The sequence below is a fragment of the Jaculus jaculus genome, chromosome 4, assembly GCF_020740685.1.
Source record: "Jaculus jaculus isolate mJacJac1 chromosome 4, mJacJac1.mat.Y.cur, whole genome shotgun sequence".
Taxonomy (NCBI): domain Eukaryota; kingdom Metazoa; phylum Chordata; class Mammalia; order Rodentia; family Dipodidae; genus Jaculus; species Jaculus jaculus.
In genome coordinates, this window is record NC_059105.1 from 135,223,083 (window position 1) to 135,240,758 (window position 17,676).

At 34.7% G+C, this 17,676-nt stretch overlaps 1 protein-coding gene across 20 annotated transcripts in view; it reads left to right on the forward strand.

Annotated features, from left to right (window-relative positions):
* Positions 1–17,676, forward strand: part of Robo2 (roundabout guidance receptor 2) — a 1,359,396-nt gene that overhangs the window by 1,333,227 nt on the left and 8,493 nt on the right. For 10 of the 20 annotated variants that reach the window (XM_045147698.1, XM_045147700.1, XM_045147702.1 and 7 more), the window contains 3 exons: positions 3,391–3,596; positions 13,420–13,602; positions 15,777–15,950. In XM_045147698.1, coding sequence (XP_045003633.1) covers positions 3,391–3,596; positions 13,420–13,602; positions 15,777–15,950 — 563 coding nt within the window. The remainder of the gene's footprint in view (positions 1–3,390; positions 3,597–13,419; positions 13,603–15,776; positions 15,951–17,676) is intronic. The other 10 variants (XM_045147707.1, XM_045147711.1, XM_045147714.1 and 7 more) reach the window with 1 other exon arrangement.

Below are 17,676 nucleotides of genomic sequence, written 5' to 3' on the forward strand. Positions count from 1 at the left end.
TCAACGTGTGAAAATGTTTTCTTGCATCTATGCACAGGAGATTCTCGTAAGACTATGAAAAAATGGCAGAAATGTGAAATATACTGAAAAAAAGCACATGGCTATCTGGGGAGTAAATGGAGTCAAGAATTCAGTTCTGCTGAATTTCAGGACAAAGTGCTTTGGGCTGCATCAGAGTCTTTTTCTAATTCAAGTTCAACTTCTATTAGCCTATCCTTGAACTCACTTTTAACACCACAATAAGGACTCCTTTTAGAGTCTTCAAAATGATTGTGATTAATTCTGTATGCAGTTGTGAATATGTACATATTCTCAAAGCATTTAGGGCCAATATCAGTTATTAAACACTCTTTGAGGCTGATCTAAATGGATCAGAAAAAAGATCATACATGAAATCTCTCAAAAGAAACCTAAAAATAAATGCAAAAATTCAAATGTGCTCTTTCTAGTATTAGAAAAATTCATAAATTATAGATGGAAGCCTATAAGTATCAAGTGAAAAATATTACAGGAATGCAAATAGGGCCAACTCTCATAACTTTATGTTTTACTTCCCCTCTAAATACTGATATGTTTGCCTAGATTTTTGATAAGAAAATCCTTATAACCTACTAAAAATCATTTTCTATTGATTTCATCATGCTTAAAGTCAGCCTCAGCTTTTCAATTTTTCACTTTTTGGGCTACCTTTACCTACCAAGACTTTTTCACAGTCATATTTTCTCAGTGGTCAGACACACCTATATTTATACAGTATTGCATTACTTTAAGTTGCTTTGTTCAAAATTAACTAAGTTGAGTACAGTTGCTGAAAGACAAATAGTATCTCCTTTTAGTTACATGTTTAACTCATGTAGTTTGATCATTTAAAGCAGTTGCCTGTGGAGATTCTCAGATGTGCTGGAAGTTTAGATTCACTTTAGGATTGTTGATGGCAAAATCTCAAGTCCCAAAGAGACTATGATTGCTTAGTCCAGGGTTTAACTGCACAACTGCTATTCTTGGGTCCTCACCTGTGAAGGTGAACCTGTCTTATAGCTACATGACTTTGAAATTTGCTTATAATTTACATATATAATTAATCCATGTGAAAAAATAATGATAGTGATTGTATATGGAATTAGTCCCCAAAACACACATCACTGCTTTCATTTCTGTTACCAAAGATAACCATGAGGAAAGCCACAAAGCTCACCCTTAAATATAAAAAAAAAATAGAAGAGGGTATTCTTAGAGATATTATAGTTAACATTACAGTTTACCTGGGACCAAAAAAACAGCCATGGATTAAAATAAGCCAAGAGAAGATATGTGGAATAAAGTCTGGAAAGAAATCCAAAGGCATAAATTCCAGGTCTCTTCTCTGGTGGTTAGAATCAGATGTCACACATAAACTCATGTGTTTTGAATGCTTGGTTCCCACTTGTTTGTAATTTGGGAGGTAGAGTCATTCTGGAGGAGGTGTGTTGTTGATACCCAGTTTTGAAACATAGCCAGCTCCCCCTTGCCAGAGCTCAGCTGTCTTTTGCTGTTCTTTTCTACCTTCTGTGGCAAAAATATTGTCCAGTCTCTGATCGTGCAATGCTTTCTCTGTAAGCTAAAATAAAATTGTTCCTCCATTCAGCTGATTTTACTTGGGAAATTAACTATAACATAACATTGGTACGAGGAGAGGAGACATTCTGCTAGAAACCTGACCATGTGGCTTTTCATCTTTTGAAACTAATTTGCAGGAAGGATATGGAGGATTTGAAATTTTGGACTAAGAGATAACTTGCAATGTTGTAAAACAAGCTTGATGGCCCATTCTTTTGAGAGTTGAAATACCTAAATGCAGAAAGAATGGTAAACTACGAGACTAGGCTTACAAAGAGTAAAAGATCACTGGACTGGGATAGAGGCAGTTTATGAAAAAGGCTGGATGTGCCATTCCCATGTCCTGAGAATTTGATAAAATCTAAACTTTAAAATAAGGGGGGAAGATAGGACAGAAGAATATAGTACAGAAATAAATCGGAGTTTGGAACAGGAGACAACAGCCTACAAATGAGGAGAAAAATAGTCTTGTTTAATACACTCAAAATCCAACAGTAAACATGTATATTACAGGGGCTGGGGAGATAGCACAGTGAGTAAGAGCTCTTGGTGCACAAACTTGAGAATCTGAGTTTTATTCCTAGCACCCACATAAAAATCTGGGCATGAATGCTCATGCCTGTGATCTTACTGCTGAGGGAGTAGAGATAGGAAGTCCACCATTCTTTCTGCATCCAGGGTTCACTGGCCAACCAATTTAGCCAAAATTAGTGAAACATCCAACTTTAATGAGAGAGTCAAGGAAATAAAGCGGAAGAACAATGAAAGATGTGTGATGCCTTCCTCTGTCCTCCGTATGTGTATACATGGAGTGTGTACATCTGATCACATAAGTGCATACAACACACACACACACTAAAAATGCATGGTACTTACTTTAAACTTTCTAAAATCAGGATATTTGAATACTTTTCTATGAAGGCAATGAAAATATTCAATATGTTCACATATGTAGAACATTCATTCTTTAATCACACTGACAAAGAAACTCTTGGGTCATCTCAATGTAAATTAACTATGCCTTAGTGTCCTGCTCCATATTCTGTTATATTTAAAACAAAGCATGTAAGCTTTATTTGAATAATTTGTAAAAAAGGGTGATAACATATGTCCTTTATATTTCATAAGGTTGAGATTAGAATTACTTACATATTATAAAACATTTATTTAATATACTTTGTCAATGTTGTAAGCACAGCCAATGCTGATATACACCATTTCTGCCCTTAAGTCTTAGTGAGATGTTCAAACAGCTAGAGCAGTAAGTAGTTGTGTCTACTCTGAACTGGGCAGGGTGAACATAGGGCTGGGGATATGTGCTGATCAACATAAAGCTAGAGGAATCAGGCCCTCAACAACTGTATTTTCTTCCATACAAGTCTGTAAGCTACATGGATGACAACAGGTTGTGTTAACTAAAGCATTAACCTGGAAATAATGTCATTTTATTTATTTTGGAGAAGAAAGTTATCTTCAAATAGTTATGAAGGACAAATGTTCCAATATACTTTTAAAGAACTTATTTATACAAAATAATGGGTTTGTACTTTATTTTATGTCTTACTCTATAAACACCAATAGATTTTCTGAGTGCATACCATTGTTATATAATCATGCATGTATCCATAGCCTATTGTCTTTGCTGCAGTACAAGAAAGCACTCACCATACCCTCCTAAATCAGTTAAAGAAAAAGAAGACTGTATCAGTTACTATGCAATTTAACTATAACTTCAATTTTGTTGAATGTTAATGAATTGCTTCCTGTGTTTCATTTCTTCCATTTGAATTCTAGGCACATTCAAAGCAATAATCCTCCTCCACAGCCCCCAGTTCCACCATTAGGTTACGTGTCCGGAGCCTTGATTTCTGATTTGGAAACAGATGTTCCAGATGATGATGCAGATGATGAAGAGGAACCTTTAGAAATGCCCAGACCCCTGAGAGCACTAGACCAGACACCTGGGTCCAGTATGGACAATCTAGACAGCTCTGTGACAGGTACTGGGACTGATTTAATGGGAGTAAACGAACTATTTTCAACATTCAAGGGCATCAAAAATCAAATATTTTCTTATGTTAGATTTATTCCACTCCATCTATTTCTGTACCATTTTAAATATGTTAATGTTAAACACAAAATTCTAAAAGGATTTGAAAATACTTTTGCTTTGCTACAAAAATGATAAGAAAATTCATGAATTTTAAAAAGCTTTACAGACATGAAAGAAAACTCAATTATATCCCAAGCTTTCATGAAAAGTTACTCTGCCAAGGAAGCAAGTCTATTACATAAAAAGCATTAACTTTTAGAAATGATATATTTTGTGTATCAGGAGCAACATACAAGTGAATGAGATCTTAAAATGCCTTTTGATATTTCACGTTAAAATCATTCACTGATGAAAATAAGCAAATCTTCAGAATAAGCCTCTCTTGGTTACACAAGGTGCTATTTTTAGAGTGGAAGCATGCACAGTGAGATAAACCATGCATTTACACATTTCATATTGCTGAATCTAATAATTATTTCTCTGCCAAGAATTATAATTATTTTGACTGTTTATCCTGTTGGCTTCTTTCCTTGTTCGCAAAGCAAAGACTTGAATTGTACTTTCCTACAACTCCAGAACTGATTCATAGCCTAGTTGCAAGAGTTTAAATTGGAAAAATTTAAACCCTAGTATGTACACAGTGAAAACGAAGAAAAGCAAAAATTCACCCATCCTTTGATTCACAACAATTCTTCTTACATGCCCTATCAGAACTTGACAAGTGCATTCTTATAAACCTGATCTTGTTTTTTTTCACTGAGTTGTCTCAGAACAAAAGAAAAAAAAATAAAAGCACTGTAACTATATCTGTATTTTCTCTGATGGCATCTTTCATCCTGAAAGGTTTTTTGTTTTGTTTTGTTTTGTTTTGTTTTGTTTTGTTTTGTTTTTCAAGAGCCTTACAATTCACTTTCACTGCAGCAGCTCCCATCCTCCACCAAATTTAGGCTCAACATTAGGTCAGCCAACCTTGATGGGAACAATTCTATAATCTCAGAGAGGAAGTATCAGTACCTACAACTTTCCTTTGCCTTCAGTTTGAAACTACAGGGTGTATGGTTGCTTTACAGTTTTCCTCCTTGCCTGGGGGCTGGTCTGTTTGCCAGGCTAATTAAGGTTTAAAAACCACAGACATGCTGCTGAGATTTGAAAACCAGATCCACATGAAGGTGACAGAGCAAAAGTTACAGTCTTTTAATGAAGAAAGCTGACTTATTAGTGCACTATCATGGTAAGCTTCTTTGCCTGAATTTCTTGCATAATCTCCTTCAGGGTAAAATTATGCATATTTTTGCATATTTCACTAGTGATTCCGAGCTCTTTCCCATTAGGAATCCAGCAAAAATTGTAATAATAATGAAAATAAAATCAGTTCTTGCCTATGAAGCTTTCTGTAAAGTGTTATAATGACAAAGGCATTAAGTATGTCCGTGGTTTAGGAGAATTCTCTTGAACATTTTTACATGCTTACCTGTTAAGAGCACACTGTCTGCTGTGACTGGTTCACGCAATCTTCATTTCTTCTGTAGCTAACCAGTTGTCCAATGAAAGTACAGCTTTGATTGCTAAGACAACAAAACATGTTTTCCTATATGAATTCACTACTTAATTGTTGTCATACATAAAAATTTCAGGGCAATATATGTCTATATTCTACAATGAATTTATCCTATGAATAATTTATCTCCTTAATGAAGTTGCACTTCATACCAAAGTATATAAATCATCCCCATTTTTGTTGGTGCATATTCCAATAACACACGTAATGTTAGAAGAAAACTGATCAAGTATATGTACTTTACAGGGCATTTGCATTAGTGGATAGCCTGAGGTGGATGCATATATGGATAAAAATCAACATGTTGGTGAACATTGTTCTGTGGTTATTCTCTCTTTAGACAATCAAAAGCTAGTATAGAGCTGGACATGGTGGTGCACCCCTTTAATCCCAGCACTCAGAAGGCAGAGGTAGGAGGATTGCCTTGAGTTCAAGGCCACCCTGAGACTACATTGTGAAATCCAGGTCAGCCTGGACTAGAGCAAAACCCTATCTCAAAAAAAAAAAAATAAATAAATAAATGAATAAATAAGCTAGTTTAGTGATGATAAATGAAATAGGCAATTAAGCAGGCATAAGCTGGGTCCAATAAAATCCTCGTACCTGGGAATCTGAAGCAGGGGGTTAGTGAGTTCAAGTCCACCTTGAGCTACAAAGTGAGGCTGAGGGTTTGCTCAGAACAAAAAAAGCAGACTTTTTTTTTTTTAACTTGGTTTTGTTGCTGGTAAAACAATTATGTGCTTACAGAAGGAATTCTTTCCCATTACTTAGAGTTCAAAACGTGTATGCATCATCAACTTAGTCATATTTTCAGCTGAAAGTCACTGAATGAGCTGGGATGTAAGACTATGCAGGATTCGACATGCATCTACAACCTTCTGCTGCTGTAGCCTTAGCGAGGATCAGGAGTTTGCAAACCATAGAGCCCTTCTTAGTAAAGAAATACAATAACTTTGAATATTTTCACAATACCTGAGCACTTTATGAAGAACTCCTGAAAATTTGAAATTATTATTCATGTAGGAAAAATGCCAGATGAAGAAAATGTCAGCAATTCCAAGTATTATGACCTCAGAAATGGAAAATATGTGTTGACAATATTGCAATAGTGAACACATTTTTGTGTGTCCATTACTATGACCATTTGATTAAGAATTTAGATTCAGTAATAATAATAGCAAATATATGGACCCTAGAACACTGGCTTACTTAGAAGTAAGTCCAAAGCATAGTTTCAAAGCAGTGAGCTAAGAATATTTCCTACCTCTTTAAAATATTCTTAAAAATAAGGGCTGGGGAGATGGCTTAGTGGATAAGACTCTTGCCTGTGAAGTCTAAAGACAAGGTTCAATTCACAATTAGCCAAGTAAGGCAGATGCACAAGGTGGTGCATGTGTCTGGAGTTCATTTGCAATGGCTGGAGGTGCTGGCCCAACCATTCTTTCTCTCTATTTGCCTCTCTGTTTCTTTCTCTCTCTCTCTCTCTCTCTCTCTCTCTCTCTCTCTCTCTCTCTCTCTCTCTCTTTCTCTCTCTGTGTGTATGTATATGTGTGTATGTATCTCAAGTAAATAAATAAAATATGTTAAAATATTGTTAAATGAAAACTATAAGGCATGGAGAGAACAAATAGAGGAGACACATGGAGAGAACAGGAAGAAAGGAAGAAAGAAGAGATTGACTGCTATTTCTTTCAAGGCCAAGAGTAATTAAAGTATGTGATTTGGGGCATTTTGTAGAATACAAGTGCACCATTTTAAAGAGTTACCGTATGTTAGTTCATTTATTGTAACACACTCCTTTCCTTCTTTTGACTCATCTACCCCACTTCTAGCCATAGAGGGTATGCTAGAGATATTTCAGTGCTAAATACACCACTGTCATTTATTCTCACTCAGCACTTTGGTGAATTTTCAGTCATTCCCATGGTCACCGCCATCAGAAAAGTAAAGCTACTCTAACCAAATGTGGGAGTAGCATTAATATATGGGCATAATCATAAGTATTTAGAGGGTAGTTTGGTGGGGATTATATCAGTTTAGCCAGACGACACTTGTAGTTTTCCCCACTTAGGGCATATGCCCTCTCTACCCATAGGATTTGGATTAGGCCCCTCCTATGGAGAGGGCCTCAAGTCCAGTCAGAGAGCACTTGGAATTCCCAATAACAGATATATCTGTAGATTTAGCCTGGCTGGCCAGCTGTAAAGCTTTCAGGGTCCTCTGCAGCTTATAACCATTGATGTCTTTCCTCCCATAATTGATTACATAGCTCTTTCTAGACTCCAGCTAGTCGTCAGGGAGGGAGCTACTAACTCGGCTCTAGCTTGATTTGTCAGTTACTTACAGCCCAACATGTAGAGTCTTTAGCAATGTATCTTCTTCTTACCATCCAGTTCTGGTGGGTAAACAAGAGTTCTGGTAGGGCTGGAAAGATGGCTCGGTAGTTAAAGACACTTGATTGCAAAGCCTGACAGCCAGGGTTTGATTACCCTGGACCCACATAAAGCCAGAAACACAAGATGGAACATGTGTTTAGAATTTATTTGTCATGGCAGGAGGCCCTCGCATGCCCATATTCACTCTCTGTCTACCTATTTCTTTCTGTCTCTCTCTCTCCAAAATAATTAATTAATTAAGTTTAAAAATAGCCTTGGCAATAGCCTATAATATTTTCTGAGCTTCAGGGGCCTCCCTGACCAACAACTTTCTGGAAGGTATCTTACCTATGGCACTGAGTTGTTGTTCTTTTTTAACAATATATGGCTTCTAGGCACAGTGTTATCCACATCCATAGTGTACTTCTACCCAAACTCTCACTTTTTAATATATGTATTTTTATCTAAGAAAGAATTAAGTTTCTATATGACTTATTCATATCATATTTAATTTTTATTATCCTTCCTTCCTCCCACTCTCGACTTGCCTTCGTCCCCTCTTCTGACCCCACTCTGACCATTTCAGTCATCCTGCACTTACATATCTGCACCCTTTTGACCCCCAGTCTCCTACCTCCCTCATGAACCCTTTTTAACTTCCTGTCCTCTACTACTGGCTTTTACTCTAGCTTACATACTAATCTAAATATTTGGTGCCAGGGTCCACATATGAGAGGGGACATGCAGCACTGGAAGTGCTGAGCTTAGGTCGAGGTCACCTCAGTTCATATAATCTTTTTCAGATCCATCTATGTCCCTACAAATTTTATAATTTTGTCTTTATAGCTGAATAGAACTCCATTGTACATATGTGCCACCATCTTTATTATCCATGTATTAGTCAAAGTGCATTTAGGCTGGTTCCATGTCCTTGCTAATAAGTGTTCTTCTTTTGTGATAAGGAAACTAAATCACAGCGGAATTCTAAACTGTTTATAAAGTCATCCATATATAGAAAAATAGACAAAATCAATCAGTTTTATGATAAATGAAAATGATTGTGATCCCTGCTCTGAAAATGCCTAATACTTATTTCTGGACTTAACATATTTAAGAAGAAAATAGTTTTCCAATCTATTGCTTAAGATGACAATCTTTCTTTGTGTGTGTACAGATGAATAAGTAAGCATTTATTCAAACATGCAACATGTAATTTTCTCTCTGGAAGCCTTTCTTCCTCTGCACTGAAGGCTATAATATGAATTTTTAAATGTACTTTTACTTATTTTTCCTCATATTTAGTTCTATGTTCAGATTCACTGACCTGGCAAAATTAAATCCTAACAATCCTTTGTAAGGAGAATTATCATTTTTATTTTATTCATGAATATAATGCATATCTATTTGGTTCTTAAATAATAGGGGCTGGGGAGCTGGCTCAGGGGTTAAATGTGCTTGCTTACAATGCCTTCTTGCCCAGGCCCAATTCCTCAGCCACCCATGTAAGCCAGATAGGCATTGTTTATAGTGGCAAGAGATCCTGGTGTGGTGTGGTGTGGGGTGTGTGTATATGTGTGTGTATGTGTGTGCACGCATGAGCATGCACATAAGAACATTAAGTCCTCAAAGCACTTCACACCTTATTTTGAACTAGAGAAAAAAAAAACACAGATTTTTTTTTTCTTTAGGAATATATTTGTGATATTTCTGCATAAATGCCAAGCTGTCATCATAAGTTAAGTAGGCAAGAGGCTGGATTGACTATTTCTGACCATTATCCCTAATGTGAAAGACAAGATGAGCGTTTCCTCATTTAATGACATCCCAATGGGAAAAAGATACAAAACACCCATAAGTAAGAGGGAGCAGAAAGGAGAAAATATGTTCTAAACATGCAATCAAAATTCTAACTGTCTCAGAGATCAAACCAGTAAAACCTCTAGTCAGTGCTGTTAAGTGAGTGAAGTGAAGGTAAAAGTTACCTTCAGTGTTAGACCCCACATGCACACATGGCTGAAAGGAGTTTGTGGCTCTGTGTTGTATATTTTATGTGTTTGGAGCTTTTTGTTTCTAATTAGAATTTCTATACCAGATCAATGTGCAAAGAATTAAACCCAGCAGCCTCACCCTCCTATGAGCACACAGCTGTTAGATCCTTGGCCATTAAGAATTTTGACCTGTGACTATATATCTGCTACACAAACTTTAGAAAAAAATAATTTAAATATTAAGGAACATTTCAAGGATTTTAATGATGTAAAATATATTTCAGACCACTTCACTAGCTCAGGTTTCTTTAAAAGCAAATTAAACATCAATTTCAAAAATTAACAAATAAAGGAAGTAAATGTATGATTTCTTTACTTGAGTAAAACAAGTTAATAGGTTCATGTGTCCCTGGTAGAGACTTTGGAGTTGCTGGTTTGCTTCTACTATATTTTATATTCCCTCTCTCTCTCCCTCTCTCTCTCTCTCCCTCTCTCTCTCTCTCTCTCTCTCTCCCTCCCTCCCTCCCTCCCTCCCTCTCTCTCTCTCTCTCTCTCTCTCTCTCTCTCTCTCTCTCTCTCTCTCTCTCTCTCTCTCTCTCTCTCTCTCTCTCCCTGTCCCTCACCCTCGCCCTCTCCCTCTCCCTCTGAGGAATGCAGGTGAAAATAGTACACTTCAACATTCTGGAGTGAAAACAAAGAACTTCCAGGGACTAGATGCAGTTCTCATCTTTATACATCTAGGAAGAGGTCAATGTTTGGATTCATTTGACCAAACTCAGTTACAGCTGAACATTTTACTTAGCAGATAGTTAGACAAATAGCACTTAATAGGAAGAGTTTCTAGATTAAATATAGGCTCAAAAATGGGTAGCTGTTAGTTTTTGTATCTCATAAAAATGGTAATGCAACAATTAACAGGGTCATATTATAAAGCACAGGCTTTACTCTAGCTTAATGGATGTAAGGATAAGCATTTATCAGCAAGGAAAGATTTAGCATAAATTGACATGTAAATGAATTGATGACTGATCATAAATTAATTTTAGTGCTGAAGATGTAATAGAGACACAGCAAGATGCCACTTTATCATGGCATTTTATGCTCAGTAACATTTGAGCAACAGCTTAATGTCCTATGTGAAATTCCTCTTTAACAGCTTGAATAAATTTCTGAGGTTTTCTTTTTGGCCTTTCAGCATTTTTAAACCTGAGGAATTTGGAAAGACTGAAAATGTAAACACAGATAAATTTTTCAATGTGACATCAATTCATTTTTCATTACATGCTTAAATATGTATTGACTACATTTAGGGCTATAATGTGTCACATAATTATGAATTGCTTGTACTTTGTAAAAATCCTCTAGATAAGCTGATTTTACAAAAGAAAGTAGTATTGAGTCTTGTTTTCATGTTTATATTTACAATATATGATAACAGTGTTATCACAAAATGCTTGGATCTCAATGCATTCAAGGCTACCCTAAGACTACATAGTGAATTCTAGGTCAGCCTGAGCTTGAATGAGAACATACCCCAATAAAATAAAATAAGATAAAATAAAAATAAAAAAAAAATAAAATAAAGTAAAGTAAAATAAAATAAAATAAAATGGGTTTTCACAAAATGACTTACTTTTAGTTAATTAATTAATGGTTTTTCTTCTATTCCAATCCACATATTTTCTTCTTTTTATACTTGTCAAAGTCTTTGGGTCATTATTCATATCTAAATACAAAGAAAGAGAAAAAATGGCAACAAATGAAGAAAAGATAGGTACAAGTTAAGTAATTTTTTTAGGAATAATTTCAACATGTATTATATAATGGATTGATAGAATGTGACCAGATAGATTGACAAATATCTTCAACAAGTGTATCCGCACTACAAATCTTAACATTTATTTCAGTGGACAATATGAGAGAGAGACAGAGAGCAAAAATTCTATTTCTTTCTGTGTTATTTGCCTTTTATTCTCAATAATAAAGATAACTTCACTAACCTTTTCATTTCACCTGGTATCATTAGATTTGTCATTGCCTAATGTATACAAATGTTCATCATGTATGTCTCTTCGACTCTGTAGTTACCTGTATCTTCACTTTACTCTTACACGAAGTACAAAATATAAATAAAATTGATAACTGATATTTCTGTATTAATAGTCCCATTTGAAGTCTTGTCTGTCTTCCTACTCATACTTCCAAAAGAAGCAGAGAAGGGGAAGGCATTAGGTAAAAACTTCCTGAATAAATGGGATGCTTGTTTAGAGAGGAAAAAGAACAGCCACTCAGAAAAACAGAAAATAGTACATATAAAAGACTTAGCTGAGCTTTAGGGAGGTTTAAATTATTCTCTGGTGTAGTTTCATTTTCTTTGGTGACTTTGATTCTTTTTCTTATCTACTGTAGCATTACACTGTAAGGTCTATTGCGTCATTTCTTCTTTCCTTCTTGGCTGTTGGTCCTTGACCATGACTATTAAACTCGAAATGAATCTCTCAGAAGAGGTTCAATTGCTGGTGTTATCTTAGTTTCTTTGCAGTGGCCTGTGTCAAGGGAATTTGTTTGGAAAGCAAAAGGAGTATCTCTATGCTTTTGTCAGATAGGATCAAAATTCTATCTTTCTCTGCTACACTCAAAACTCTTTTAATGTCTCAGATCATCATGGCCCTTTCAGTTCCTGTTTCTGTTTGAAAGCACATGCATCTGTGTTATTGTATCCTGTCCTCTTGACTAAAATTACAAATACTTCACCATAATCACTTTTATAAATATACTGCTGTCTCTTAAGTAGTGGAGAAAGAGGAAAGAACTCTACAATTCTAAGAGACTTTCATCCCTTTAGGATAAATATATGTTTGGTTCTTGTAGAAATCTAAAATGAAGTTTTACAAATACTTGTTTATTTCTCTTCTGAAAACTATTGGTAAAACCAGTACTGTGTAGTTAATAGTTTCACGAACTAAAGTATATAACCTTAAATAAATATCATAATATTAATTATATTAAGTAATGAGTTAAATTTCTACTTTGATTTTGTTTAAGAAAAATACTAAATTGTGACTATCTAGAAAGTTAAGAATAAAATTAATTGTATCTATGCAATTATTTATAGCTAAAGTTATTTGCACATGTGCTTTAATTCTTTTCCATCATTGTCATGTTTCATTTTGTAGAAACATTATATTATCATATCATATATCATATTAATTCTCATATATCCCATAATGGTTATTTTTAAAGATAAATATAAATATTGAAGAAAGGTGGAATGCATAAAATAATTAAGTCTAAATATTCATTACATTAAAATTAATACAACCTTCTAAAGTATAGTTTTCCTTATGTGCTAAGTTCATTTGACTTGGTCTTGTATATATATTACCTTTTTTGTGAATTTTTGTGAGTCTTTTTTATTTTAAGTTCTTAAAATAATTAATGGAATCTGAACTAATTTCAAAATATGTTCACACTATTTCCTTAACTGAGTCCCTCAGTTAACAAACACATTTATTTGTTTCATTAAGATTACTTTTCCCTAAGCGATAGAATCTTAACATATACATAGGAGCACTTTGGGGGAGGTGATGATGTAATAATTTAATCAGGAACTGAACCCTTTGGAATGTGTTTGTTCATAAGCTCCAAACAAACACAGACTGCAAGTGAGCTTCATTATTCTTCCTTTAGGATGTTGAAGGTGCAGATAATATGGGCTAAAGAACTCAGAGTGGAATGGTAAAGTACAAGTACAGAGTGGAGGCAGCCTCTTGGCTGATTAGCATGGTGTGTTACAGCAGCTGAGATACCAATACATACGACTTACTGGACAACTACATTTGTTTTTAGGTTCAATGGTAAATGGATGGGGCTCTGCATCTGATGAGGATCGTAACTTTTCTAGTCATAGATCTAGTGTAGGTAGCTCCTCAGATGGCTCCATCTTTGCCAGCGGCAGCTTTGCACAAGCACTGGTGGCAGCAGCAGATAAAGCTGGTTTTAGGCTGGATGGAACCAGCCTGACCAGAACAGGTTGGTAGACTCCCAGTCCACACTCTTTGCATGAGAGAATCTGATCCTCTGGACGCTGACCTTTCCTTCTGTGTTTTCTCCTCTGTGAGTCTAACTGTAGGCTGTTTAAAATATGCATGAGCACAGTTGGGATGGATGCTCTATGACCACGAGTATCTTTTGATGCCAGTATTGCAGAGCCCAAAATAAGTTCCTACTTACCAACTTGCATCCCTTCCTTCTCCTTCTGTTTATGGCTCTGCCAGTTAATTAAAATATGCTTCCTTTTCATATTACAAGAAAGCCACAGCTAGGAGTGTCATTAAATTTTCAATATCTCACACTTGGCTAAACCCTCACAAAATCGATAAAGAACCTAATGATTAAAATTATTCCGCTTTTATCTTCATTGCTTTCCTTTACCCCACTTCTTTCTGAAAATGCTTTTTCTGGGAAGGTTTCCTCAGCATGGGGTGTTTCTAAGGCTGTCTGTCTAACAGTTCAAATGGCTGATGGTTCTAGTTTGTTTGGCTATGATTCTAATATAATAACTTACTATTTGTTTTAATGGATGCTAATTAAAGATACACCTACTGCACTTGCCAGTTGAATTAAATAATTACTATGTGTATATTTCTCTTTAGAGAAATTTTATTTTCATTCAGAGCAGTAATAATATATGCCAAATAATATGTTTTCATGTGCTTCTCAATCCATGAAGAAAGGAAATGTGAGATGAATGCTAATAAATTGTAGCCACTTTTCATCATTTTATGACCAAAATAACTTGGCAGGATGCACACCCTTATATTTTGATCTGTACTTCTTTTTTCTCACTTATAGAAATTTGATATGTGAATTAGCTTGAGCTACCTTACAAAATAAATTAATGAAACATTAAAAGCATTTTAAAAAATTGATAGTGTTCAAATAGTAAAGATAAATGATATTGAATCTTTACTGTGCTTCCAGGTTGTAAAACTGAATCTTGGAAGGTGTCCTTGAGTTACATTAGTATTTCTTTGGAGAAGGCATTAAATATTCTTCAAAGGAAATGAAGAGATTTCTCAAGCATTGCAGAGGTTTATTTTTATATATCATCCAAACTAAAATATGTTGTAATATAACTGTTATTTGAATTTTCTTGCCTTATGAAGCATAAATGAGAAACTTTATGTTGCCTGAGTGCTTTTTGTGGCATTAGCTATAGGCAAAGACATGAGAAGGTGCAAGGAAACTAATAAATTAGAAAGCATAAGTGCATTTCTTGCATGTATGCTAATAGCTAATAAAGCATTAAGGCATATGATGTCACATTGACCTAGGAAAATGTAATCACACATGATAATTTCTTCGTAAAGAAAAAAGAAACACACAAGAATAAATGCATGTACATAAACCAGTCCTTCCTTACCATAATAAGCTAAGTATTAAAATAATTAGTTTTTGAAAATATATTAACTAACCCTTTTCCTATAACTTACAAGCATACATTCTAATCTACAAAAAAGAAATAGTACCTTTTTAAAAAAAATTAGAAAATACAGTCTGCTCCAATACAATAATGTATCTATTATAGTAAGTACCTATTACATTTGGAAATGCCTGGTGATTTTAGCCTACTATCCTGTATGCTAATGTTACTGCTTTGTTGTAAAAGAGCCAGATTCATCATTTATGAACATTAAATTGTGCATCAATTTTATGTATGTATTTGAGCAAAACTTTCATGGGAAATTTCAAACATAATTGCCTTAAGACATTTATTCTGTGCTAAGAGATTTTAAGAGTCTAAGAATGAAACAAAGCACACAATATACAATTCATTTAAAAAAAAGCCATTTTAATTTTAAGAAGTAAATGCTCATGGAGTTGCATAGATCTGTGACAACATCACTGAGACAGTCAAGGTCAAAAAATCAAGAAATATTGAGCTACTTATTGGTGGATTATTTTATGATTATTTGTAGGAAGTGGTCTTAGAGGGCAGAGTGTTAGCTTACTAAAATTGGACAAATTCCTTGCAGCAAGATGTATTTTTGTATGGATATGTGCCAATACTTTGGGTTTTTTTCAAATAGCATTTCTAGGTAGACTCATAGATTAGTTAGAGTAGAAATATAAGACAAGACAGAATCACTGTATTATAACAATATTTTCTATCTCACATTATCTTTGTTTTGTTCTTTATCCAGGAAAACCCTTTACCTCCTCTCAAAGGCCTCGACCCACCAGCCCGTTTTCTACTGACAGTAATACCAGTGCAGCCCTGAGTCAAAGTCAGAGGCCTCGGCCCACCAAAAAACACAAGGGAGGGCGGATGGACCCACAGCCAGCATTGCCTCATCGACGGGAAGGGATGCCAGATGGTAGGTTTCTTTCACCTCCTCACTGAAGAGGTGACTTTGATTAGAGCAGTTAATCAAACACTGACTTTGCAAACACTGACCTTTATTAAAGTACTTCTGGTCAACTGGGCATTGCCTTATTACATAACTGTTCAGATACCTGGCACCATGATCATTTTTTTTTAAATAATACACCTTATTTTTCAACAATGTGGAATTATTTTTGTTATCAAGCCCTGAGGTCTACTATAGAACTATGTTAGTTTTCAATCGTTTTAATTTATATTTTTCCATTATTGCTTTTTAGCATCCAACCCACTTGCAAATTAGGAAGAAAGTCAGTAAGAAGCACATGTTCATGTCTTACTATCTACATATCTATAGTATTATGTAACACTGTTTTACATGGGATTGTATTCTTGGAGAACACCTTAAAATGATTTAGTAAAATTATAGTTGCATGAATTTCAGAACTAAAATTATGCCATAGGTTATGTTCTTGAATGGTGTCTTAGTCTGCTTGGGCTGTTATAATAAATAATAACCTTAAAAATGGTAGAAAAAATTAACAACAGAAACTGTTTTTAAATCAGTTCTGGATTCTAGAAAATCCAAGAGTTCATGACTGTTGAGGGACTTTGTTGTTTCATATGGTGCCTTCTTATTTCCTCACATGGTGGAAGGGTTCTCTCTGGTACATGTTTTATAAGAACACTCAACCAACTTACTGGTTAATTACCTCACAAATGACTCAGGTCCCAATACCATCACATGGAAAAGGAAAATTTACTTTAATATTTGAATTTTAGAGATATAATCATTAAGACCACAAGGAAAGATCATTATTATTTTTCCCTACTGAAGTTCAAGTAGTAGGCTGGGTATGGTGACCCACGCCTTAATCTCATTATACAGGAGAGGAGGTAGGAAGATCTCTATGAGTTCAAGGTCAGCCTGTGACTACAGAGTGAGTTTCAGGTCAGCCTGATCTACAGTGTGTGCCTACCTTTAAAAATACAAACAAACAAATAAATAAATAAAAATAAAATAAAATAAAAATAAAGTCTGAATAGTAAATATTTTTGTGTTAAGAAAGCATATGATTTGTACCTCTACTAGTGTTAAGTGAGTATAGCCATAGAAATGTTAATTTTTAAAAGTGTGAATCATTTCCTGAAAACTTTATTGACAAATGAAATAGTAGCTGAAACTTGCCAAATGGTACCATAGTGTCATGATTTATTTCAATGATGTTATTTGTAGATAACATCTAAACTTTGGAGCATTTTATTAAACACTGCTAGTTTCAGGAAACAATACCATTGGAAGTTGATAATGTTCAGTAATGGATGTTACTTTAGCTCGACAGAGTATGCCTTAATTCTAGTGCTTTTAACTTAATTCTTATGTCTTCTAAAACATGAATAATAAACTGTACCCAGGCGTTTCATTCTAATCCTTTATAGTATAGTACATGAAAGTTCTGACTATAATATTAGACCCAGAGATAAATTTCCTTTTCCTCTCAGTACTATTTCCTATAAACATACAAAGTTTACATTGTTTTATTACTGAAAATCAAAATTATTTATGTGTCACACTGAATATCAAAAGGATAAATCTTTAAAAAGGGATAAATGTAGCTAAGCTGAATGTTAGAACCATTTGCAAATATCTTAAAATATTTCCCTTGGCTTCTGGTTTAATTTTAGAGAGGAGAATGTAGCAAAATCTTTATCTCATGGTT